The following is a 25891-nucleotide window of genomic DNA, read 5'->3' on the forward strand; positions in this document are numbered from 1 at the left end:
TTGAATTTTTGTTATTGACCAAATACTTATTTTCCACCCTGATTTACAAATAAATTCTTTAAAAATCCTGCCATGTGAATTCATGGATTTTTCTTCCACATTCTGTCTCTCACAGTTGAAGTGTACCTATGATGAAAATTACTGACCTCTGTCATCATTGTAAGTGGGAGAACTTGCACAATCGGTGGATGACTAAATACTTATTTGCCCCACTGTATGGCCATTATTAAAACAGCATCACTTCCTGAGTGATTCAGTTGAGCCCAACTCTGACTGGCCATCGGAGGAAGCCTGTTCTGCCATCGCATCTTTCGACAAGCTGTCAAAACCTGTTGCACGCTACAGCTGACCACAAACGGTTCCTTCAGAATAAAGCTGAACGAGCTCCGACTCCCTGAAGCCTCTTTTATAAGACAGACCATCGCGTCATTACACAGTGATAAATGCGAATTTGTGGGTCTCGTAAATGCAGCAAGGAGCAAAAGGAAAAGGTGATAAAACTCTTATTCTGATGCGCTTAGCCTCATAGTAATGTTGCCGCATGTGCCCCTCGCCTTTGACGGCTAAACGCGTGTCAACCCCGCTAATCCCTTTGGAGCGACTGTGGGAGTCGCATTAGTGATGTATACTGCGCGCCGAGTGCCCAGCGACCTCCCTTTATCCCATCTTGGTTTGAGAGGCTGTTTATTCTAGCTTCAGCTTTGCTACTATAAATGCCAAAATCCTCCCCAGGGAGCCTTGACAAATCCCTTTTTGCAAATGCTATGGTCCTGTAAAAACAGCTTAAGAGTCCTTCCATAGACGCAAAACAAGTCCAGCTGGTTGTCGCAACCTGGAGACGACTCTGGACTGACCTGGTTGTATTGCGGTTTCTCTACGGACTTTGGTACAGTGGGGTCCACGGACTCTCCGACATCTCGGATCCAAAAGTCTCCCACAACGGTACGTAGACACGACAAGATTGCGTCTGTGGAAGGACTCTTGGGAGTCAGAGCTGGTTCAGCTTTATTCTGAAGGAACCGTATACAATGAAGGAACAAGTTGGTGTCAAGTCAGACACAAATCTAACTGGTATGCACTGCACACCGATCACCGGTGATCTAATCTGTGCAGAACTGCCACATCTGCAACGCGACCATTTCTGCGCCCAAAAGTAACAGGAAAAACATCACAAGATGATTCGGTAGTGTTAAAAGTGTAAATAACATTTTAAAACTACACTTAAATGCAGACGACACAGCACTTGTAGTCTTTATGATGTAGAAATGGTTTAGTTTAATTTTATTGTTTTTTTTTTTTAATTTTGTGATTCCTATTGTCTTCTTCTCGTGAGACTGGTGGGGCGGCGCCCTAGCGCCCCCTATGGACCAGCCACCACTGGTGACTTGGGCTTTGAGTTTAGTCTCCTTCAGGGACACTTAAGCCCTTTCGGTTGTTACTATTTACTTTTGTTTGATTCCCGTCCTAAAAGGGTTAAGCTAGGTTGTTCCATTCTGATGGAATATTCACTCAGTTTTGTTCTGTTTGTTTTTAAGTCCAGTGGCACAAACTGGGTTAAATCCACCGCGACTTTCAAGAGAAGTTTTTTTTATTTTTTACTATAACTAAACTGTTGACTCGTCTTACTTATGTTACTGATCTCACATTCCTAGCGAGCCTAAAAAGGGGTCCATAACAGTTACTAACATTAGTTTTAACGGGGTTAAATACTGGCTGTGTTTACTCCGAACGCAGCTCCAAAACAAAACAAAAAACAAAATAAACCCACGATCCTCGGAGGAAAATCTAAAAATGTAAATGTGCTAAAGTCCTTGACAGAAAACTATTATTCTGTAGTGATTTTGTTCCATTTGATGAACCTTGAGCTCAAAACCGATGTGAGAAGTGTTGTGTACGTGTTCCTGGGTGAATAATAAAAGACAATGAAAGCAGTTGTTTATAGTTAAACCCTGCCAAATTTATTTCTAAGCCACAGAAGATTTAAACATCTTGAATTACATGGATTTTACCCAACATGTCATGCAGCCAACTCACAACAGAGGACACACCATGGACATGGTCATCACGTATGGCCTGTCCACTGATGTGTCCTCTGTTGTCGACTTGGCAGTGTCCGATCACTATTGCGTATTTTTTAACATCACCAGCGTTATCCCGTGTGCGCCCTCTGTGAGAACTGTAAGGAAGCGTCATCTAACCCCTGAAGTGGCTGCTGGTTTTCTTAAAGCTTTTAACAATATCTCTCCAACTAACGTCTCCGCCCTTTGTGATTTTATTATCAATGATTTTAACAGAAGACTTGAGTCAGCTCTGAACTAGCTTGCTCCACTCAAAACCAAAAACTTACAGTCAAATCATACATCACCTTGGAGAAATGAAAACCTAAAAAAACTAAAGACAAACTGCAGAGTGGCGGAGAGGAGATGCAGGAAAAACAAGATAATAAATCATCAGATATATTCACAACTACTAAAAACATACAACAATGCTGTAAGAAATTCAAGAAACACATATTTTTCCAAAATCCTCTCGGTCCATAAAAATAACCCTAAAAGTCTTTTCTCCACAATCAATAATATTCTCAACTCCAACTCAGAAAAACCCCTCAAACACTCTCTGAGGAGTTTGCAGGCCACTTCAGAGAGAAGGTAGACTCCATCAGATGTAATATTTTATCCTCTCTACGTAACGTGGTTTTAGACACATCTGAGAGTGTGTGTCTACCCGAGGAAACACTGGATAGTGTTGTTCTGGTTGAAGCTGAGTCTTGATAGTTTTCTCCCCAGTGAGACCCACCACACGTGTCCTGGACCCTATTCCCACAAGGTTTTTTAAACAATTTTATGATTCTTTTACAGATGAGGATTTAACTATGATGAATTGCTCCCTTCAGACAGGGGTCTTTCATGCCGCTTTTAAACGGGCGGTGGTGAGGCCTCTGCTGAAGAACAACAATTTATAATAATAATAATAATAATAATAATAATAATACATTTTATTTAAAAGCGCCTTTCAGGACACCCAAGGTCACTTTACACAAAACACGTAATAAAATACAATAAAACAATAATAAAACCCAAAGAAGAAAAAACAGAGAGAAACATTTCAATAAAATCAGAGGTTGTAGGCAGATTTAAACATATGTGTTTTGAGTTTTGTTTTGAAAAGGGTAAAACTGTCGACGTTCCTGATGTCTGGGGGAAGTGAGTTCCAGAGTCGAGGAGCAGAGCGGCTGAAAGCTCTGCTCCCCATGGTAGCGAGACGGGCAGAAGGAACCGCAAGATGGATGGAAGAAGAAGATCTGAGTGAACGGGACGGGGTGTGAATACTTATAAGGTCTGAGATATATGGAGGAGAGAGGTTGTGGATTGCTTTGAAGGTATGGAGGAGAATTTTGAAGATGGACCTGAATTTAACTGGGAGCCAGTGAAGCTGCTGGAGAACCGGCGTGATGTGGTGAAAGGAAGGGGTTCTGGTGATAATACGGGCTGCTGAATTCTGGACCAGTTGCAGTTTATGAAGGAGTTTGTTGGGGAGACCATAAAGAAGTGAATTGCAATAGTCGATACGAGAGGTGACGAGGCTGTGGACGAGAATGGCGGCAGTGTGAGGGGTCAGTGAGGGACGAAGACGGTTTATGGAATGTAGATGGAAGTATGCTGACCGAATTAAGTTATTAATGTGAGCCTGAAAAGAAAGTGAGCTGTCGAGAATGACACCCAGACTCTTGACGTGAGGTGAGGGGGAGACTGTGGCGCTGTCAATAGTTAAAGAAAAGCTGTCAGATGTTGAGAGGGTGGAGTTAGTGCCAACAAGAAGAAGTTCAGTTTTATTGCCGTTGAGTTTGAGGAAATTAGAGGTGAACCATGATTTGATTTCAGAGAGGCAGAGTGTAAGGGAGGATGGTGGGAGAGTTGAGTTGGGCTTACTGGAAATGTAGAGCTGGGTGTCATCAGCAAAGCAGTGAAACTGGATATTGAATTTGCGGAAGATTTTGCCGATAGGGAGGAGATATACTATGAAGAGGAGGGGCCCCAGGACAGAGCCCTGGGGCACACCTGACTTGACTGGGTAGGGTTCTGAGGTTAAGGATTTTAACTGGATGAACTGAGTGCGGCCAGTAAGGTAAGATTGAAACCAGCGGAGGGGGGTGTGAGTGATGCCTAAGGAAGAGAGTCTATTGAGGATGGGATGAGAAATGGTGTCAAAGGCCGCACTCAGATCGAGGAGAATAAGAATAGAGATTAAACCAGAATCAGCAGCAATGAGTAGGTCGTTAGTGATCTTGATGAGAGCTGTTTCTGTGCTGTGGTGGGGATTAATTGTTTAAATGATAATTTAAACAATTATCGACCGGTATCGCAACTTACCATTAAGCAACATTTTAGAAAAGCTTGTTTTAATTCAATTTAATGATTTTATCGACATCCATAATGTCTTTGAAAAATTTAAGTATGGTTTTAGGGTGAACCACAGCACCAAGACGGCCCTTCTGAGGATTTTAAATGGTTTTACAGTAAATTATGATAAACGGAAGGTGACTGTGTTGGTTCTACTGGATCTAAGTGCTGCCTTTGACACAGTAGACCATAATGTTCTTTTAACTCGTTTGAAACTGATCGGCCTCTCTGGTGCTGTTCACCGATGGTTCACTTCCTACCTCACCGACAGGACTTTTATGGTGGGTTTGGATACCTGTTCCTCTACGGTTCATGGGATTACATGTGGTGTGCCCCAGGATTCAATTTTAGGCCCAGTGCTTTTTAACCTTTATATGCGCCCTCCTGAGGCCCAGAGAGAGAAACTTTTACCAAAATTACAATCACTGTCTCTTAATCCATCTTCACAGGTGAAGAACCTGAGTGTCATCTTTCACTCTGAGCTGACTTTTATCCATCATATTAAAAATATCACCAAAATGGGTTTTTATCATCTGAAGAACATCGCCAGAGTCTGCCCCATTCTCTTTCGGGCCAATACGGAGACGCTGATGGATGCTTTTATCACCAGTAAGATAGACTACTGCAATGCCCTGCTTTCTGGTCTTCCTAAAAAGAAGATTTCAGGTCTACAACTATTACAAAACTCAGCAGCACGTGTTCTGGTGAAGACCAGGAGGTGGGAGCACATCACTCCAGTTTCAGAATCACTACATTGGCTCCCAGTATTTTTCAGGATCGATTTTAAAATACTTTAAACGGTTTTTAAGTGTCCTAATGGCCTTGGGCCTTCTTATCTTTCAGAACTGCTTATACCATATGAAGCCACAAGGTTTGCATGCACACGCACACACATGCGTGTATTTATGCCCGCCTCCTCAACTCCCTTGCTCTCACAGATGGAATTTTTTCTATCAATCACACATTCAAAATAATTCATTATGTCTTGTGTGAACTCTAATGTGACTGTTTAACTCCGTCTTGTCGCTAAATCTTTGACCACATGTCTCACAGGCAAGAAGGTTTTTCTCCTGTGTGGACTCTCATGTGTCTCTCCAAGGCTTGTTTTTGGGCGAATCTTTTACCACAGAGCCCACAGATCAAAGGTTTTCCTCCTGTGTGGACTCTCATGTGATTGTATAAAGTTGAATTTTGGCTATAACTTTTACCACAGAGCCCACAGACAAAAGGTTTTTCTCCTGTGTGGACTCTGGCGTGACTCTCCAAGGCTATTTTTTGGGCGAATCTTTTACCACAGAGCCCACAGACCAAAGGTTTTCCTCCTGTGTGGACTCTCATGTGATTGTTTAAAGTTGAATTTTGGCTAAAACTTTTACCACAGAGCCCACAGACAAAAGGTTTTACTCCTGTGTGGACTCTGACGTGACTCTCCAAGGCATGTTTATAGGCGAATCTTTTACCACAGAGCTCACAGGCAAAAGGTTTTTCTCCTGTGTGGATTCTCATGTGAATGCCTAATTTTGCTTTCTCTCCAAATCTTTGACCACAGAGCTCACAGACAAAAGGCTGTTCTCCTGTGTGGACTCTCATGTGCCTGTTTAAATTATTTCTTGCGCCAAATCTTCGACCACAGAGCTCACAAGCAAAAGGTTTATTTCCAGTGTGGACATTCATGTGCTTGTTTAAATCTCCCTTTTGGCTAAATCTTCGGCCACAGAGCTTACAGGCAAAAGGTTGTTCTCCTGTGTGGACTCTCATGTGCCTGTTTAAATCTTTCTTACTGCTAAGTCTTTTTTCACAGAGCTTACAGGCAAAAGGTTTTTCTCCTGTGTGGATTCTCATGTGACTGTTTAAATTTCCCTTTCGACTAAATCTTTTACCACAGTCATCACAACTAAATGATTTTAGTTCTTTCTGGACTCTCTTGCATGAGTCTACATGTTGCTTCACTCCAACACATTTATTTTTGACCAAACAGCTTGAAGACCTTATTGCTGAATGACCTGACACTCTCACATGTTTCTGGAGAGACCTCTTGTGGACAAATTGTTTACCACACTCAGGGCAGCTAAAGGACTTGTTGACAGTCCTAACATGTGAATCAGAAGACTTGCTTTCATTCCAGTCACTGTCTTCTTCTCCAGTTTCAGACCCAGAGTCTGACAGCTCAGAGTCTAGATTCACATCATCACCCTCATCATCATCTCCACTCATTTCAGTTTCTGAAGAATCAGATGTCTGTTCATGAGGGTTCAGATCTTGGTTCCTGCTAGTTTCTGCTCTTCCACCAATTTCTGCTGTCATCTGGTGAGCTGAGCTGCTGGTTGGAACTTCTTTGTCGTCTACTTGCTGCTGATGAAGCTGTGAGAAACGAGGTTTCTCTTCATCATCCTCACTCTTTATAGAAGCCAATGTGAATGGAAACCTGGTAGCATCAGTTTTCTCCTCCAAATGGAGTTGTTCTCCCTCCAGACTGGTCCAGTTTTCTTCTTGTTCCTCCTTCATGTGGATGTGTTCTGGGTCTTTCTGGTCCTCACCTGCACTCTGTTCCTCAGGAGCTTCTTCTTTAACCAGCACTAGCTGTTGAACATCTGTAGGAAACACAGAAACATGATGTGAATTACCGATTGATGGAACTTCACATTCACACTTACTCTCACCTAACGGATTACTAGGAACAAACTTCTCCTTAATGCAGTTATCCAATCAGCCAATCACAGGGCAGCTGCTTCAATGCACTAGTGTACGTACACCTGCTTGTATATACAAGGTTTCTCTATAGGAGCAAGATGTGTAGGAGATGGAGGGAGCTCCAAGTCCCTGAGATCCAGGAGCTGCACCAGAGCTTAGGGACCCCAGGGAGACTGTAACCAGAAAAGCCCCAGCCCCTCCTCGAGAGGTGCAGAGGATTACCCCGGGGGGCCACAACCAGCAGCCGGCAGAGTCCAGGGAGATAACAGTGGCAAGCCTAGAGGCCGGCCCGCAGCCTCCCATCTCCAAGCTGGCTAAGCCCAGGAACCAGTGCCCCCGGACCCAGGGGCGACCAACCCCACCGGGGACCCAACAGAGGCCAGGGACGCAGATCCCACCAGGCAGCCAACGGGATCAATCAGACAGATGCCTAAAATCTTAAGTTCCGTGAACCGGGAAGCCGCGAACACGCAGGCAGACCAAGACCCCACACTCAGCAGCAAATGTTGCATGGGGAGGGCAGGCAGCACTGGAAGACCCAAGAGAAGGGAGGAGTCCAAGATCCCACCTGACATATACAGTCTTACACAGTCACACACTCCCTCCCTCATGCTCACACATACACATACAACCTAAGACTTACAAAAGTGAACGCTAGACACCCACTCACGGTCCCCATACAAACCCTATTCACTCTGGTCCCAGTACTGGAGTTCAAAGATGGCGCTGACTGTTGTGGCACGCCGTCTGCTTCTCCTGGCTATTATGCTGACTCTTTTGTTTTTGAATCGCTTTTCGGCTGATTGTCATCCTACTTTACAATATGACCGGCATACACTCATGGATCTTTGATTAAACCCGGGATTTCCACGGTTTCATGATGCAACTTTTGGGCCGATTTTCGGTAGCCTGTTTGAGGAGTTTCTGGTGGAGCTTCTTGGTACTCCTGGCTGGACGGCGCGGAAAACGTGCCTATGTCAGGGTCAGGATCAGATCCCTCCGACGGAATGGCAATGCTGGTGGGTTTGCTTGCCTGGACGTGCCTCCCTGTGATTCTCCAACTCGTTTCATCCAGATACTGCATCACCAAAGGCTGGATTGCACATATGGGAGCAGTCATACGATGTGCCGCACTGGAGGAGTAAATCCCCGTAATCTTTGTTATCCTGTGAGGTCGGGTATGTGCAGCTTTCGTTGCGGTCCCTGCCACCTATTCGGATTGCTCTACTGAATGTCCGCTCTGTAAGGAATTAAACAGCTATTCTAAAGAACTTCTACATCAACAAGGAAGTGAGCTCGTTCTGCAATGACTGAAATGTGGGTCCCGCCTGATGAGTCGGCTTCTCTGGTTGAACTCTGTCCTCCTGGCTGTAACATTATCAATGAGCCAAGACACTCTTGTCATGGGGGGCTTATTATCCCTGTATTGTTCCAGTCTCCCCCTAAAACCCCTTGCTAGGCCACTGGCTCCAACCAGCTTTGAGGTTTCATTTTTTGAGCTGGGGTTTTCTCTTCCCATACTCGTACTTTGCTACAGGCCACCAAAATATAGCAGTGTCTTTATAAATGAACTCTCTGATCTTTTAGTTGATTTACTCCCTAAATATGACCAGGGAATTATCCTAGGTGATTTTAATATCCACATTTGCTGTCCTCTGAGGCCATTGATGAAGGATTTTGTTGACATCTTGGACTCATTTGGATTACAACAACTGGTTAATGTCACCACACACACTGGCTCTTACACCCTGGATTTGGCTTTATCTTTTGAACCAGATGTGATTGACCCGTCTGTGGACTCTGCGGCATTTTCTGACCATGCTGCAATTTTATTCAATATCTCACATCTTCTTTCTCCAGCCCAGAGACAGGCTGCTCGTTACTCTAGGTGCTTATCTCTAAATACGACCTCAAATTTTCTTTTTCTCCTGGATATTGGTCCTCTCACAATACCCCGTTCAGTTTCCTGCATGGATGTAGATGGCCTTTTGCATTTGTTCAACGAGACCTGCTCTGCTGCCCTGGATGCTGTTGTAACAATGGGTAGTTTACATCTTACTTATGAACCATAAAATGTGAGATTCCATAGAAATATGAAATAACAATCTGATGGAAATTTATTTCTACACAATTTAAACAAGACTAACTTTAAACACTGTGTACTGATGAACTAGGTGGAACGAGACGTGAGACGAATGATGTATGTGTGGAATGTTGTTATCAGAACCTCGTATCTGGAGAAGCATTTAGTTCTGAGTGGAGTGAATGTTTCGCTCTAAACTTCAGTTGGAGATTTAGAACACACATTAAAGGCCATCTGTCGGTCTACGTACCCCAGGGGAAGCCTCCACTTAGACTCAGAGTGTTGAGGTACGTGGACCCTCCTTTTTACCAAAGCCTGCAGAAAAGCAGCGGCGCCGATTAGACTAGCCTCGGAATGCTCCCAGGTCACAACAGGTTATTATTGGCTTCAGCGAGACCCTGAAGGGTTCGTGAGGTTCAGCTTTTATTCTGAAGGAACCATTGCGGTCAGGTGTAACGTGCAACAGATTTTATCCAGCTTGTCGAGCAAGGGTCTTTCGGCTGAAGAAGTGTTCGGATGGCCTGTCCGAACTTCTCTAGAACGCTTTGAACTGAAGTAAAGGTGACGTGGAATAGTTTTTATAATTGTCATATTTTGGTTTACTGGCGAATCAGAATTTCACATGCAAAAGAGGGCTTATACAAACACCACAGAAAACCACGCCTCACGTCAGAAACGAAGGTTCTGATTGGATCAGACAAAAGGAAATGTGTCGTGTGACTTTAGCATTACTCTGTGTCATCACGTGTCTAGTGCAGCTGTCCAAGATTATAATTACTTGTAAAATACTACTGATCACAGAATTATAATATCAAGCAGGCAAAGACTGTATTGACAATAAAATAGATGGAAATTTATATGAATTAAACATAAGTTGTGATTATATTGGAGAAGAACAATTGAACTGTGGGAGAATGACTAAGGACACAATGTCACTTATCCACATTAATAGTAGAAACTTTTTTCCTAAGTTATTAATTATCAAAGATTATTCTAATAAATTCAAAAGCAAATTTAGTGTGATTGCTATAACAGAGACTTGGCTCAAAGATGATATGATGGATGAAGTACAATGGAAGGGTATGAACTTTATTTTGTAAAAAGAAAAAATAAAAGAGGTTGTGGGGTTGCCCTGTACATTAAATCAGATCTAAAATGTGAACTAGTTAAGAAAATGACAATGATGGAAGATAATGTTATGGGAATTGTAACGGTAGAAATCAGCAATGAAACTGCTAAACATACTTTAATTAGTTGTGTTTATAGAGCACCAGGATCATGAATTGGGACATTTAATTAAAAATTATTGAATTGGTTGATCACATTAAATACAAAACATTATTTCTATGTGGGGACTTTAATATTAATTTAGAACATGAGGCTGGACAGATTACTAAGGATTTTGCAGATTCACTGTATAGTTTAGGTTTATTTCCCTTGATAAACAAGCCAACTAGAATTACATCTCGGACTGCAACAATCATTGATAATATATTCACCAACAATAAGGATGATGTCAGGAAAACAGAGATAATAATGATGGATATTAGTGACCACCTACCTGTTTTCGCTGTCTTCAAAGACAAACACTACATAAAACAAAATACCACCATGAACTTCAGAAGAGATAAACCAGTTAAAGCCATGGAGGCATTAAACAAAGATCTTAATAAACAAAATTGGAAGGAGGTATACGCCAGTGATGTCAACGCTGCATACACACCCTTCATGAAAACACTTGAAGTCACATAATGATAACTGCAAATTAATAAAATCTACAGGTAAAAGGGAAAAGTAACCTTGGATGACTAAGGGATTAAAGAATGCGTGTGTAAAAAAGAATTTATATAAGAGTTTTTTATTGTAAACAAGGGAAGCAGAAGATAGATATAAAAAATATAAAAATAAATTGGTAACAATAATTAGGAAGCAAAAAAAAGATTATGGTAATCTATTGAATCAGAATAAAAATAACACCAAAGCTACTTGGGAATACTAAACAGTGTGACTAATAGAGAGAAAACAAAATCCAGCATTCCAGATCACTTTGTCAAGGACAAAAATGATATTTATGATGATAAAGAAATCACTGATGAGTTTAATGATTTTTTTGTAAATGTAGGTAGGAGTTTGATGGAGAACAAACCAATAATAAAAGATAAGTTGACCACAGTGATTAGTACTGTCAATAGTATTGTCCTTGACAAAGTAGATAAAGAAGAAATACGAAACATGGTAAAAAAAAAAAAAAACTGTGGAAACGATCAACCGATTATCAGGACCTGGACATGATAACTGTTAAAACCATCATAGAATATGTCACTGAACCATTCACTTACATTTGTAATCTATCACTTTCTACTGGAAATGTTCCTGATGCAATGAAAACAGCGAAAGTTTTCCCTTGTACAAGAGTGGTGATAAACATAGTTTCAATAATTACTGGCCGGTCTCACTGCTTCAACAGTTTTCTAAAATTTTGGAAAAAGTATTTGTATCAAGGTTGGATAAATTCATCGAAAAAAAAATATTTTAAACAATGAACAATATGGGTTTAGTACTAAACATTCCACAGCAATGGCAATAATGGAATTAACTGATAAAATATCAACAGCAATTGACAATAAAAATGACTTTGTTAGTGTTTTCATTGATTTGAAAAAAGCTTTTGACGTCATTGATCACTCAAGGTTACTTTGAAAATTAAGTCAGTCTGGAATAAGAGGTGTGGCTCATCAGTGGGTTAAAACTTATTTAGAAAAAAGGAAACAGTTTGTTCAGATAAAGGACCAAAAACCAAAACTATGTGGAATTAATTGTTGAGTTCCACAAGGGTCGGTCCTCAGACCAAAACTGTTCATTTTGTTTATTAACGACTTGGTAAATGTATCTAAGACACTCGGTACCATTCTATTTGCAGATGATACAACACTGTTTTACTCAGAATCAAATATTGAGGAGGTGGCTAAAGTGATAAATGATGAACTGATTAAAATTAAAAACTGGTTTGATATAGATTGACACTGAATCTTAATAAAATATATATAAATTTATACTGTTTAATGATAATAAGAACAGTGATGAGTCATTGGAAATAGATGGGATTGCAATTCATAGAGTAAAAGAAACTAAATTTCTTGGGAGTTCTTATTGATGAAGACTTGTCATGGAAATCCCATATTAGTTACATAAAAGGTAAAATTGCCAAATCCTTAGGAGTATTACATAGAGTCAAGTTTTTACTGACTAATTCTAGTCTGTAGGCATTGTACAATTCACTGATTATTCCATACTTGACTTATTGTGTAGATATCTGGGGTGCAACATACAGAGCAGGAGGGACACGGACGAGCAGCTCCTCCTTCTGCTAAAAAGCTGACCTGGTTCTGAACTGGTGCAGAGTCCAGTTCTCATTAGAACATGTCTGATTCTGGACACCGAGTTAACCCTGAGCAGTCAGATCACTCACCAGCCATGTTATAAAGCACATATATTAGACAGTTTGTTTTGTACACGATCTAAGTTACTAAACTCCCACAACAAGGTGATGTTATTATATTTTTCAAGCTAAAACTGCCCAACACGGATGTAGTCCTCTAGCCTGCACTGGTCCAGGCTAGAGCCTTGCAGGTGAATTATTTAACCATCTGTCTTTCTTTACCTTCTAGTTTTAGCATTATGTCATTATTTTAGCTTATTGTTACACGTGTGTTGCTGCTCTTAAAAACAACTATAAATATATTTGCTGTTTCTTCATATTTTACATAGCCTCCCAGCAGCTGCGTGTGACACTGGGATCATGATGGGAATTCCACCCAGAGCAGCTTCTACACTCCTGAACAGAACCAGGTGTGGTGGAGAGCTTCTGAGCAGCTTCATTCTGAATGACAGAACAAGCTCCATGAACTGATCCAGGTAAAAACATTTTAAATAATAATATTGTACTCTTGTTTGCGTTTTTTTTCCTTATGTCTCTGCCTGGCAGGTCACCACTGGAGAGGAGCATCTTCCCAGACTCACACCAACATTTGATTTTACCTCAGGGCCTCCTGATCTAACAGAAAATCCTGTAGCTCCTTCCTCCTCTCTCCGCCCATCATCTCTGGAAGCTACCTCCCGCAACACTGTGATGTTATATATATATATATATATATATATATATATATATTTATTTTTTTTTCCCCCAGGCTAAATGAACCCAAGTAATCTGCTGTCACACTTAGTAAAGGTGAGTTGTTTTTAATCATCATGTAATCTTTATTACAGCCTTTGAGTTTTAACATCAACTATGTTTTCGTTTCATAGCTTATTGCTACACATGAGTTGCTGCTGTGAGCTTGGAGCTAGATTGCATCATGACATCATGGAGGAGACTACCGATTCTGGTCCTGTGACACTTGGTGGTGACATGTGAGCTGATTCACCTGGTAAAAAACATGTAAATTAAATATTTTGTTTTTGCTATCAAAAGTAAATTAACTAATAACCTGCATTATTGCAGGGCATTCAGCAAAATATGGACTCTACACCATGAGGCAGGCACACGTTAATACTCTATCAGAGCACATAAGGTGAGCAACACCATATATTATTATTGTTATTACTGTACACTGTCCTGGATTTGTTTTCTTTCTGCATTTTATCATTAGCCTGGCGGATCACCAGATAACTCATGTCATCTGGTTATGACAGCATGAGGATGCCCTCACACACCTGTAACCTATCAGCTCATCTGGCAGAATAGAGAGAGAAGAGACAACACCACATCTCCTGTTCCTGGAAAGCCTTCAGCCATCCTTCGATGACTGAGAACCTCCATCAGATCTGTCTCCTGTCTGCCTACAATTATTATAATAAATATTGTGTTTGACAAGTTTTTAGTGCTGCCAAACATCTCATTTTGATTCCAGTTTTGATATTTTAATGGATATTTATAAATTACATTAACTGAATTATCACATTGTTGCATGTTTAACTAGCTCTATTGTGATGAATTAAACTAGCACCTCACTGTTAAAAGCTCGTTTTAATTTCAAGCATGTGTAAGTATTTATGGACATGAACAAAAACAGGAAATATATAAATTGAGATTTATTTAATTAATATAACAAATAACTGTTTAGAGGAGGAAAGAGTCATTCAAAGGCACATTCTTCTGGAAGCTCCTGATCCTGACCACACCACCAGAGGAGACCAGCTGCAGACACCAGAGGATCACCTACGACCAAGAAAGCAGCTGGTATCAGTAAATAAATAATGAAATCAGGGCAGTTTTAGTGGGCTGAACACATTACAGAATATTTTTCTCATGGGGTAGTTTCATAACTTTCTATGCAGCAGACTGTAACTTGAGCCCAGGGCTCCTGGAGAGCTGCTATCCAGCACGTTTCAGTGGTTTTCCTGCTTTAACAGGTTAGATTAGCTGTTAAGCGGCTCAGCTATTTGTTGCTGATTAAAATCAGGTGTGTTGAAGCAGATAAATCTCTAAAACATGCTGAATACTAGCTCTCTAGGGCCGTGGAGCCAAACCCTGCAGCTAATCTAATGCTATGGCTAACGGCTACTTACCATTCAGAGCTGGTTCTGTTGGGTCGGTTCTGGTAGTTTCAGGCAACTCACAAGCTCAAAACAATAAGGCTCAGGTCCGCTTGTCTCCTCCAAATAGACTTGGTCCCTTTCTTCTCAAGTGCCTGGGTAAGGAGGAGGAGAAACGTCCTCCACTTCTAATGACTGCTCAGAGTGAAGGGATCTAGCTTTGTCTCGTTACCCATCAGGTTGAATGTAATAAAAATGTAATAACAGCAAAACCGAAGACATCACTTCAAAGCTGAGAAAAAAAACTACTAAATTGGAGAAAGTCATTAGTGTACTTTAAAAGATGTAGTCGGTGGAAAATTTTGTTTTAAAATTTCATAAATCATGCATTTAACAGTGCTCAGATGTCATTTCAGACCTCTGAAATGTCTCATCACCATTCAAAAACCGCTGCACCTATTGGAAATTTTCAAAAACTGTGAGCGGCAGAAGGCTTTGATGTCATCTGTGTGAATTTTGGTGTGCCTACTTTGAATTGTTTAGAAGGTATGTCGAGAACATTTTAGCTGTCTGAAGACGATCGGAGGAGAAAATCTCTGTTCCTTTTAACATGTGTTTCAATTGGAGAAAATCTGGGTCTCTCCTCCTTCTGAGGCTTGTAGAGAAAGAACAGTAACACTTAAGAACAAAATGAAACCCATTCTGAAAAGCTGACAAAAATTCCAACTTTTTGAGATATAATTTGTTTCGGTTATCCAAACGGTCTGGGTGTTGGAAAGAGTTGTTTCTAGAAAATGTGAAGGTCAAAAGTTAGAGTGCAGAAATTTCAGTTTAGAGTGGTGAGACATTTTTTATTTTGAATATTCTCAAAGAAATGAACAAAACGACCACAATGTTTGGAGTACATTCATGAGTAATAGCTCAAAACGAAGGTATATCCATTAGCTGCAAGCCAGCGTGAGTCTCATTTCAATTGGACCTACGGTTCTCTCAGGACAATGCCAGAAATGGAGCAAAGGAGGGTCACTGCTCCTATCTTTGCCCATTATAATTTTTGAGATTTTTTCTGAAAATCTCAAGCCGTACCTCAAATTCTACCTGTGATTTTAGAAAAACTGTAATAGATATCAAAGAGACTTTTTAACCAGTAATAGCTGAAAGTCTTGTGAGTTTGTTGAAACTTGAATGAAGTCTCTGGGTTTAAGTTAACCTATAAGAGTTCAAAAAAAGTGATAGGATTTAGCTGAAAATTGAGCAATCCCATTCATTTCAATGGGACCAAAAATCGCAGAAAAAGCTGAATATCTCAAGAAGTATAAATTATTTTAATACCAAAAGTCATTGCCGGCATAAGCTGAACGAGCTGAACGTTTTGATACTAAAATTGAGTAAAAAGTTTAAAGAATTGTGGAAGTAGTTAAATGCCAAACCACATACGGAAGCAGAATAATAAACTATAACTGCCGGGCTTTACAGCATTCAAACAACAAGCTGGGAGTCTTTGTCCTAGTTTACAGACGCATTAGAAAACCGGCCTCTCAAATAAAGTGTGTGCCACTCCGGTACAGTCGGTGGTGACATGCCCCTTTTCATTTTGGGATTCTTCCAGATAGCTTATAGCAACACAAGCAGTAAACAGAGGCTGGCGGCAGTGAAGCAGATAGAATTGGCACAAGATCTGCAGAATGGTTGAAGGAATATACAACAACGCTGTTGCACAGCTTACTTGGTACGTACTGTCCTGTTTTATGGTGTTACGTGTGTTTGTTTGTGACGATGGTCCTTGCAGAAGACCACCTCAGCGGTTTCGTCACTTCTGGAATGCGAGCGTCTAGCCTGTATTAGCTTGTTGGACGTGTTTACATGCAGAGTGTAATCGGATTGCTACCGCATTATCTGGGTGCTTCAGCTCAATTAGAAAGAGTTTGCTTTCAGACAGACTAACGTGTTTACATGCATTAAAAATAAACTGACGTGACTCTTTAGGGGAATGCTTTGGTTTTCTGGTGGACATGTAAACACACTGAGATAAAGAGCTAAATAGGACTATGGGACATTAAAGTGCCTATGAGGAAGTTTAACAACAACATGTATAGAAATTAGGGCTGCATGATATTAGAAAATCCTGCGATAGTCGATAACAGTGCTTAATATTGCGATATCGATGTTACTCATGACAAATGAACAAATACTAAAGTATGCATTGTTGATGTCGTCCGGCGTGTGACGTCTGCTCTGGGTTCAAAGCAAACAAAAACTAATGCATGAAATCCATTACAACATAATATTTTTATTGCAAAAATATGCAGCTGCACCTGCTACTGTATTAGCAGCTGCACCTGCTACTGTATTAGCAGCTGCACCTGCTACTGTATTAGCAGCTGCACCTGCTACTGTATTAGCAGCTGCACCTGCTACTGTATTAGCAGCTGCACCCGCTACTGTATTAGCAGCTGCACCCGCTACTGTATTAGCAGCTGCACCCGCTACTGTATTAGCAGCTGCACCCGCTACTGTATTAGCAGCTGCACCCGCTAATGTATTAGCAGCTGCACCCGCTACTGTATTAGCAGCTGCACCCGCTACTGTATTAGCAGCTGCACCCGCTACTGTATTAGCAGCTGCACCCGCTACTGTATTAGCAGCTGCACCTGCTACTGTATTAGCAGCTGCACCTGCTACTGTATTAGCAGCAAAACAACAAACTGCATGCATGCAGTTTCTCAGTGACTTTAAAACACCACCACCATAAAACTTTTTCTACAGAAAAACATCCATTACCAGGGTTTTTAGAATAAATAAAAAAAACAGTGGCTTAAATCCCGCGTTAGATCCTCTCCGCCGTCAAGATTCCCTCCATCCGTGCTAGGGCTGCACAATATTAGGAAAACCTGCAATATTCGATAACAGTGCTTAATATTACGATATCGATATTACTCGAATTTTTGAATAAATAAAAAAATCTGAAAATAAGTTTAAATGTTAAATAATGGTTAACATCACTTAAATGCAACAGCAAATTCTCTCATTGCTACTGAGCATTTTCTCCACTTATGTGGTTATGATATAAGGCTATTGCTGTAATTGGGAAGTGAACTGTGCTGGGCCAAACTAGGAGAATATTAAGATTTTCTGAGGGAAAGAGAAAAACAATCGTCTACCTTTCAGAAGAGGAACTGACCAAAAAAAACTACATGGAAAATATGTGAAAACGTTTGTTTTTAACCCCAAATTGAACAAGTTTAACTAGATCTTAAAAATCAGCTCAGATGATGAAACTGCAACTATGATTCTGATAACAAGCTAACAAATTGAACTAGCCCCTCTAAGATAACCGGCTAGCAGAGCTTCTGACTGACAGTTTATGTGCAGCAGCAAATCAACTATCCTGATTAACAAGGTTATAAAAGCTCATAAATGAAAAATCACTTTGATGTGTGGGGGAACTTTTCCAGGCCCTCTTTAGCAGGGTGGGACTGGGAGGAGAGAGCTGTAGCCTTTTAGCTGGAAGCTAACTGGAGCCTGGGGCTAACATCACCACCCGGTGGAACACTAGCGACATGAAGGTGGGTTGGTTCACTGGCACGTGTCGGAGTCAGCCCAGTAAACATGATTAACGACACGTTCACGTTTGAATGCAGCGCTGATTCCAGAATCCTCAGCACAAAGTGCATTCGTTGCTCTGAGCCAGCAAGATGAACAAGGGAATGGCGCCGCTAATTCAGTTCGGGTGTTGCTTTCCATCCTAAGGGTCTACGTAGGGGGCGGACGTATTACGTGGACGGACCCATCTGATTGGCCGCATATCAGAAGGGCTACATTTGATTGGTCAAATAATACTTCCGCGTAAAAAACAGAGCTGGTTTACAAAAAGCTAATGTATGACACAGATTCGAGCCCCACTCAGTCTGTTGCAGTTGTTGTGCCCATGGGCAAGACTTCACCCACTTTCCAAAGTCAAAAGTCAAAGTCATTTATTGTCATATTCTCCACATGTGCAGGACATACAGAGAAATGAAATTCAGTTTCAGCACACACAATTCAAAGATCAGACATACGTGGGTAAGACACATGACAAGAATTGGTGACTGCGGTCATTCGCAACATGAGTCGTGCTACCTTAATAGTTAGATGAAAAGGGTGTTACATGAGGAAAGTTCAGGGAGGGAGAAAAAAAAGGCATTAACAGGGTTACACCAGCAGGGTGTAGCACTCCAATGCAAAAAAACACCCGACATGGAAGCACAGACAGCACGTATACAACATCAGAGTCCGATGGGGAGGTGGGGGTGGGCGGGATCCTGAAGCCTCCAATGGGAGCTGCCACTGCGGCACATCGACCAGCTGCAGAACAACAGGTGTGAGGGAGAGATAAGGAACAGAGAGCACATTGAAGTTCCTGCAGACATGTCAGCCTGAAGGAAGAGGGTGAAGGTCGGGACACAGCATCTGTCGGCATTCCTCCTTTTGTGGGGGTGTGTTGAGGCAGCCTTGAGAGGCTGCTATGGCGTCAGATAAGGATAAACATGACTTTGTTTAGGGCAGGCAGAGATAGTCTTCCTCTCCGCCTTGGAGTCTCTAAGTGGTCATTCATGTCCACCAGTGAAGCCAATTTTACATTCCACATCCCCGCATCGTCCGGCGACCCTCTCCGAGATCAAATCCATCTTGCGCACTAACACAGGCAACGCCGCAAGGACATTGTCCAGCTTACGGTTCACCTCGAGTAACGTCCCAGTCTGTGAGGTCACCGCACAAGCGGCACATTCCGTGGGTACAGGGTCGCACTCCAATCGCTCCCGTCTTCCCAAATTTCCAGAAAACCAGATATCCTCCCACTCCAATCAGAAGAAATCCAGTGATCATTAGGCCGAATATCCACAAATCTTCCACGTCCTCGATGGACAGCTGAGAGAGGCACACGATTCGCCAGACCTCCCAAGAATCGAGTGCATATCCCGATGCGAATGTCCCCTCGGGACAGGTGGGAGCCCCCTTCTCCGTTCTCATCGTAGAGAAAATTTTGTCAATCACGTTGAATGACCAATTAATTAAGTCCATATTTCCAAAAAAAGAGTAGTGGTTTCAGGAGAAATGCAGAGAAGTGCTCTGTAGGCAGACAGGACAAGAGCCTTGGGGAAGCCGATAAGGGAGCTGAGAAAAAGCGTCTGTTGGTTGTGGGGCTGGATCACTAGCAGTGTTGGGAACGTTACTTTAAAAAAGTAATTAGTTATAGTTACTGATTACTTTATCAAAAAAGTAACTCAGTTACTAACTGAGTTACAAGATCATAAAAGTAACTAATTACCAACAAAAATAACTACTTAGTTACTTTTTTCATTAAAGAATGCAAGAATTACTACAGCAGTGAAATATAAATGACTATTGACTGGAACATAATAAAATGTAAGTCCAAATGTTTTTTATAAACCTGAATAATTTCAATAAATAAGCACTTAACAGGAGGAACTACTAACAGGAACATTACACTAATCTAGACTAGGGCTGTCGCGGTTGAGGAATTCCCCCAGATCCCCACCTGCAGCAGCGAATCTGCGGGGGGTCTGCAGCCGTAGACAATTCATCATGTCTTCCACGTTCTTCACGGGCCGTGATGCTCTTGGATGAAAACTAGGGCTGCAACAACAAATCGATAAATTCGATGAAAATCGATTACTAAAAGCGTTGGCAACGAATTGCGTCATCGATTCGTTGTGTCGCACAACTTTTCCAAAAGCGCCCCCCCCCCCCTCCCGTTGCGCGCAGACCAGAGCAAGTCAGATCAGCGCGAGGGAGAGCCGCAGATCAGCGCGAGGGAGAGCAGGCAGATCAGCGCGAGGGAGAGCCGGCAGATTAGCGCGAGGGAGAGCCGCAGATCAGCGCGAGGGAGAGCCTGCAGACTTGCGCTGCTGCAAACTGGTTCCGCATGGTCGCGCTGCGATCCAGGCTGCTGCTTCTGGCGCACGGTCCATTCTCAAAGTGGCGCAACCAAAAAACTATAATTAGCACACGATCGTTCATGTCCGCACATGTTCTCTATTTTCTGTCTTATTTGTGCCTGAAGCTCGCTACTGCGGAGCTCATCACCTGTGCTGTGGTGATGTCACCTCACGCAGCATCGAAAACGCGCTCTGCGCTTTTCGGTCAGGAGATGATCTGCTCAAAAGTAACTGATGAGGTGAAAAAGTAAGAATCCAGGCAACAGATTTTCTGGAGAATTAAGAGGAGATGCAGGAAGATGAGAGACAGACAGGACAGGAAAATAGTTAAATAAAAACAAGAAAACAAAACAAAGTGTTGAAAAGTCAAATGTAGGTAGATTTATCTCCACTACACGTTTTTACCAGTAAAAAACAATAAGTTATACTCATGTCATATTTATACATCTGATACAATTCAGATCACCTTCAAAACTCAGTCACACACCCAGGGCCGTTTCAAGACATTTTGGGGGCCAAGGCAAAATGCCCCCCCCCCCCCCAATAACTGGGCTCCCCAGAAGCCTCTGTGTAATTCATGCCCTCTCCAGTAGTGTTAGTTATACAGTGTTTATAAAGGCCCCTCAGACATTACTGACATGTTCTAATATTATCAGATGAAAAACTAAATTATCAGACATGCTGTCTCATCTGCTTCTTTTCTAAACTTGCAAAAAGTAACAAAACTATTTGAAAGCCACTATTTGTGGATTATCTGAAAGTTTCCATGGAGTGTGTGACAACTTATTTTTTCACTGATCCTATCGTCTAATCTCACAGCTGAAACAAGCATCCTTAATAATCTGTGCACAGGAAGCTTACCGATGCTGTAGTAAAACAAAAGGTATAATAATTTATTATTAATAAAACCTTGTTGCAGCACTAAAGCAGAAAAATTTGTTTTTGCATTAAATATGCAAAATATTTACATATGAATTGTTTTAGAGCCCTTTAATTGGCAGAATCTGATATTAATTTAGTTCTTACAAAAAATGGGTCCCAACATGGTTTGTGTGGCGTTGCCATAGTGTGACGTCATAGGCACAGATCCCCTGTCCTCTTGTTTGGAAATGGAAATATGATCACCCTACATTAAACAAACTGTCCACCCGGGCTTTTGCGCTGCACAGAGACGCTTCGCTGCCTATGACTCAACGTCAGTTGAGAGTCAGTCTCATGCAGACTGACCAATGAAGAGAGGGCCTCAAGTTAAGACCCTCTCCTCATTGGTCAGTCCACACGAGGTGGGTCAAAGGTTACTCTGGGCGGGTTACATGTTGTCAGGCATTCAAGTATTGAGTATATTTACTGCATATTACAGTAAAATATTCTGTATGTGACCATATTATGGTGATCCTCGGGTCGTGATGATGGAGCCCTTGAATATTGTTGCCCAGGGTACAACAAAGTGTTAATCTGGCCCTGGTTCCGCCGTCACATTCCCGCAGAAACTGGTTGATCACACCGGGGCCAGACTACTAGCATGTGGTTTTACAACCACAATGTCCTCAGAAGCAAAAACGCTTTTAAAAGGGAGGGAGGAGTCCTAACTGTTGCTGCAGGCGTGTTGTGTGAGAGTGCAGTTATATACTGGTTAATATATTTTTGGGTTCAGTTGCTTTCATGTGGCCTAATGTGAGTCTATTTGGGATCATTGGAATGATCAGCAGCATTTCTTGATGTGACTTTATGGCAGTTGCCCAGGGCATCATCGCAAGGAGGATGGCATTCATTTACTTTTGTTTTATTTGGTATTTTTTCAGTCATTTTTGGAAATAGTGATCAATTTTGATTAATTCACAGCCTATGTTTAATTACATTTAAAATAAATGTCAACAGATGAGATCAAACAAAACAGATGAGAATTGCCCTTAAGCTGTTTAACTTGGACCAAGCATTTTAGGTCACAGATAGATGTAGCTTAGGGTCTCTGTCTATACACCTTATAAGACAATTTAGGTGATGGCATGTTGTTTTTCTGCTATTGAACTGTTTTCTAATAATGTTGTGTTAAATAAAGTGAAGGAAGGAGAGAAATAACGTTTCCCTAGCAGTTTTTAAAAATTTCCCCATGTAATCCGATTAATCGATTAATCGTGTCGAGACCCCATCCGATTAATCGATTATCCAAATAATCGTTTGTTGCAGCCCTAATGAAAACATCTACCTCTTTAGCTCCTGATCAGCTGATGACAGCTTCAACACACCGCGGTGCTTAACGCACGCATTTCCTTATCAGTAACAGAAACCACGTTTTGATAAAAGAAGACGTGGGCCGCTGCTGTAAAAAGTGAGGCGCGAACCGGAAAAGCTTCTGCCGATCACAATTCAACAACAGATTATGAAAGAACGGATAACGCTCGAAACACGCAGATTCTTCCTGATGTGAGAGGTGAGTCTCCACTTTGTTTTGGTTGTTTTGGCGTCGACATCACCCTAGCGCGCCGACACCTCTCTCTCCCTGGCTGCAGCTGAAGTGTGGCGGTCAGAAAGCCTGTTGCTCAACCAGGGGTGGACATTAACTTCAAAACCAACTGGCCAGCCGGGCCGGTAAGTCTGAATATTTACCGGCCCCGCCAAGAATCTACCGGCCCCGCTGGTCAGCTGCCAATACGAGTCAAAATAACAACTGAACCGTTTTAAATGTAATAAACCTTTATTTTGTACACATTCACAAACATAATAACGTATTCAAGTTTGAATTTGTTTGTTCCCTCAACAAAACACGATTTTGTCGTCGCATACTTCCGGCATACAACGCAGTACATCACCAATGCCGCTTTGCTGTATTCGAGCCATTGGCTGTGTTCGAGATGAGCCATTTCTGCGCAGATTAGACCAGCAGTGATCGGCGAGCAGTGCATGCCGGTTAGATTTGTGTCCGAATTGACGCCGACTTGCTCTGACGTCATGCATACGTAGGCAACGATAACCTCGTGAGATTAAGGCGGCCGCAGATTTTGGAGCAAGGTGCTGCAGTTGCTCTCCCTCAGCTGCAAAACCTAGAGGATGATGGGAAACGCCTGGCTCTCACCTGATCTAAGATCTGATTGCTTCACATTTTGATCCAAACATCCGGTGGTAGAACATGAAATGTTAGTTGTTCACATGTATTATTCTGTAAATCACGTTACGTTGATGATGACAACTATATAGGCCATAAGGAGAAATGTGTTTTGTGTTCTTTTGTCACATTTCGTATGAGCACACTGAAGCTACAGCTGCTAACCTTTACTTATTAATACAGTCATGTTTTCATATAGAATATATGATATCCACAAGCACGTGAGGATGTGTTTCAGCTGCTAACAGGCACCAGAATTAAAATTGAAATGTGAATGCTAACGCGATATCGTCATCCATCGTCACCCGCGAGCTACACATGCAGGGAAGTCCAAGAGATTCAACTGGCAGAAACAACTGGTTCTCACCTCTCTCTCTCTCTCTCTCTCTCTCTCTCTCTCTCTCTCTCTCTCTCTCTCTCTCTCTCTCTCTCTCTCTCTCTCTCTCTCTCTCTCTCTCTCTCTCTCTCTCTCTCTCTCTCTCTCTCTCTCTCTCTCTCTCTCTCTCTCTCTCTCTCTCTCTCTCTCTCTCTCTCTCTCTCTCTCTCTCTCTCTCTCTCTCTCACACACACACACACACACACGTAGAGGAAAAGAGCTGAGGAAATGGAGGACACCAAGTAATTAAAAGAAAAACTACAGCTGAGCCGAGGCGCGCCTCGAATGGGGCGCATCTGATCTGAACTGAGGAGCGGCGAGCAACGGCCGGACTTCGTGAGCGATTCGCTTCGGGCGCTTCCGCGGCCGGTGTGTCCCCGGCGTTAAACGCCGGCTTTCAGCCACTCCCCCTGCTGCTTCCGTCTGTTTTCCAGGCGAGCCGCTACTCAACTCAAATACGGCCATTCTCCGCGCCGCCCGTCTTCTTTAAACTGCCAAGAATCATTCCACCTACGCACACGCTTCTTTGCTTCATACCATTTCGAACTGTCTCGCTTCTCCTCACCAGTTTTAAAGCGTTTTGCCGGAGATTTCATCAAGAAATCCCATCCCTGTGGTGGCGCGATCTTCCTGCGTCCTTGTGTGTTTCTAGCGTCGTTCCACTTTGTCTTTAATAGTGAACTTATAGTTCACGTGACTATAACTAGAATTGTGCAGTATGTGCACGAATCGTACAAGTGCAGTACGTGGCTAGAGGCGCGCAGGTTCACGCGCGCGAAACGAAAACGGCGGCTTCCTACAGGGCGGGGCCATGATGTAGGTGAAAGCCGGTGTGTAAATGACAAATAAGGCTTGGGCGCCACCCGGGCGGTAAGTCGTCAAGTATTTACCGCCCGGCGAGAAAATTTAGCGCCATTGGCGCTCGGGCGCTTTAAAGGTCCACCCCTGTCAACGTTCGACAAGCACATAGTAACGCACAACCTTCCGTCCCCAGTAACGGTAACGGCGTTGTAACGGCGGGAAAAGTAATTAATTAGATTATTCCGTTACCTATAAAAGAATGCCGTTAGAAACGCCGTTATACTTAAACGGCGTTACTCCCAACACTGATCACTAGAAGGCTTTATTCAAATACAAGCCATTATTTTAGATTCCATGTCATAGATGAGGTACACTTTTGTGTCCCACTACACAGAAACAATAAAGTCATTCATTCAGTACCTGTGTCCATGCTGTCCAGATCCTCGATGAAGCAGTCCCAGCTGATGGATGATGCTGAAGTGGTAGCAGGTTTTCTTTAGCCGTATTTAGCTAACAGCTGCAATAGAAACAAAGCAGGAGAGCTGATTAAGATGCTGCTTCAGAACAACGCAGGAGATTAAAGATCCAACGCTTTGGTTCTGATCAGCTGAGGACAGATCCAGTCTGGAAAAGAGGACCTTTGGTCACCAGAGTTCACGGAGTAGAGCTAACCTCTTTTTCCTCCAGAGTCACTGTGTTGCCTTACATAGGCTCAGCTGCTACGTTGCACCAAGGCTGAAATTCCAGCGCCATGGCTACATCCCCCCCACCCTATTGAAGAACGAAAGCAAAGCAGTCTGACCAGGAGAAAGCGTTCTACCCTTTTCTGACTCAAGACGATGGTCTCAGATTTAGAGGAGCATATTCTCATACCATTCAAAGATACTTTATTAATCCCAGAGGGAAATTAAGAATTTCAGTACACACAATTCAGAGATCAGACATACATAGGCAAAGACACAT

General features: G+C 42.2%; 1 protein-coding gene and 1 long non-coding RNA gene across 4 annotated transcripts; one reads left to right on the forward strand and one right to left on the reverse strand.

The window, feature by feature from the left end:
* Window positions 1–4322: 4322 nt before the first annotated feature.
* Window positions 4323–25418, reverse strand: LOC139061469 (gastrula zinc finger protein XlCGF57.1-like). Its single transcript, XM_070548669.1, has 2 exons — window positions 25349–25418; window positions 4323–6991 (listed from the first exon to the last, which is right to left on the reverse strand). The coding sequence occupies exons 1-2, from the start codon at window positions 25356–25358 to the stop codon at window positions 5448–5450; spliced, it is 1554 nt and encodes a 517-aa protein (XP_070404770.1). The 5' UTR covers window positions 25359–25418; the 3' UTR covers window positions 4323–5447.
* Window positions 12618–14050, forward strand: LOC107387441 (uncharacterized). Of its 3 annotated transcripts, none has more exons than XR_008559768.2 (5): window positions 12618–13089; window positions 13362–13402; window positions 13480–13601; window positions 13676–13745; window positions 13824–14050. It is a non-coding gene; the product is annotated as an uncharacterized lncRNA (long non-coding RNA). The 3 variants fall into 3 exon arrangements; XR_008559769.2 differs by having other exon boundaries at window positions 13867–14050; XR_011519193.1 differs by having other exon boundaries at window positions 13676–14050.
* Window positions 25419–25891: the final 473 nt, after the last annotated feature.

The sequence above is a fragment of the Nothobranchius furzeri genome, chromosome 2, assembly GCF_043380555.1.
Source record: "Nothobranchius furzeri strain GRZ-AD chromosome 2, NfurGRZ-RIMD1, whole genome shotgun sequence".
In the NCBI taxonomy this organism is placed as follows: domain Eukaryota; kingdom Metazoa; phylum Chordata; class Actinopteri; order Cyprinodontiformes; family Nothobranchiidae; genus Nothobranchius; species Nothobranchius furzeri.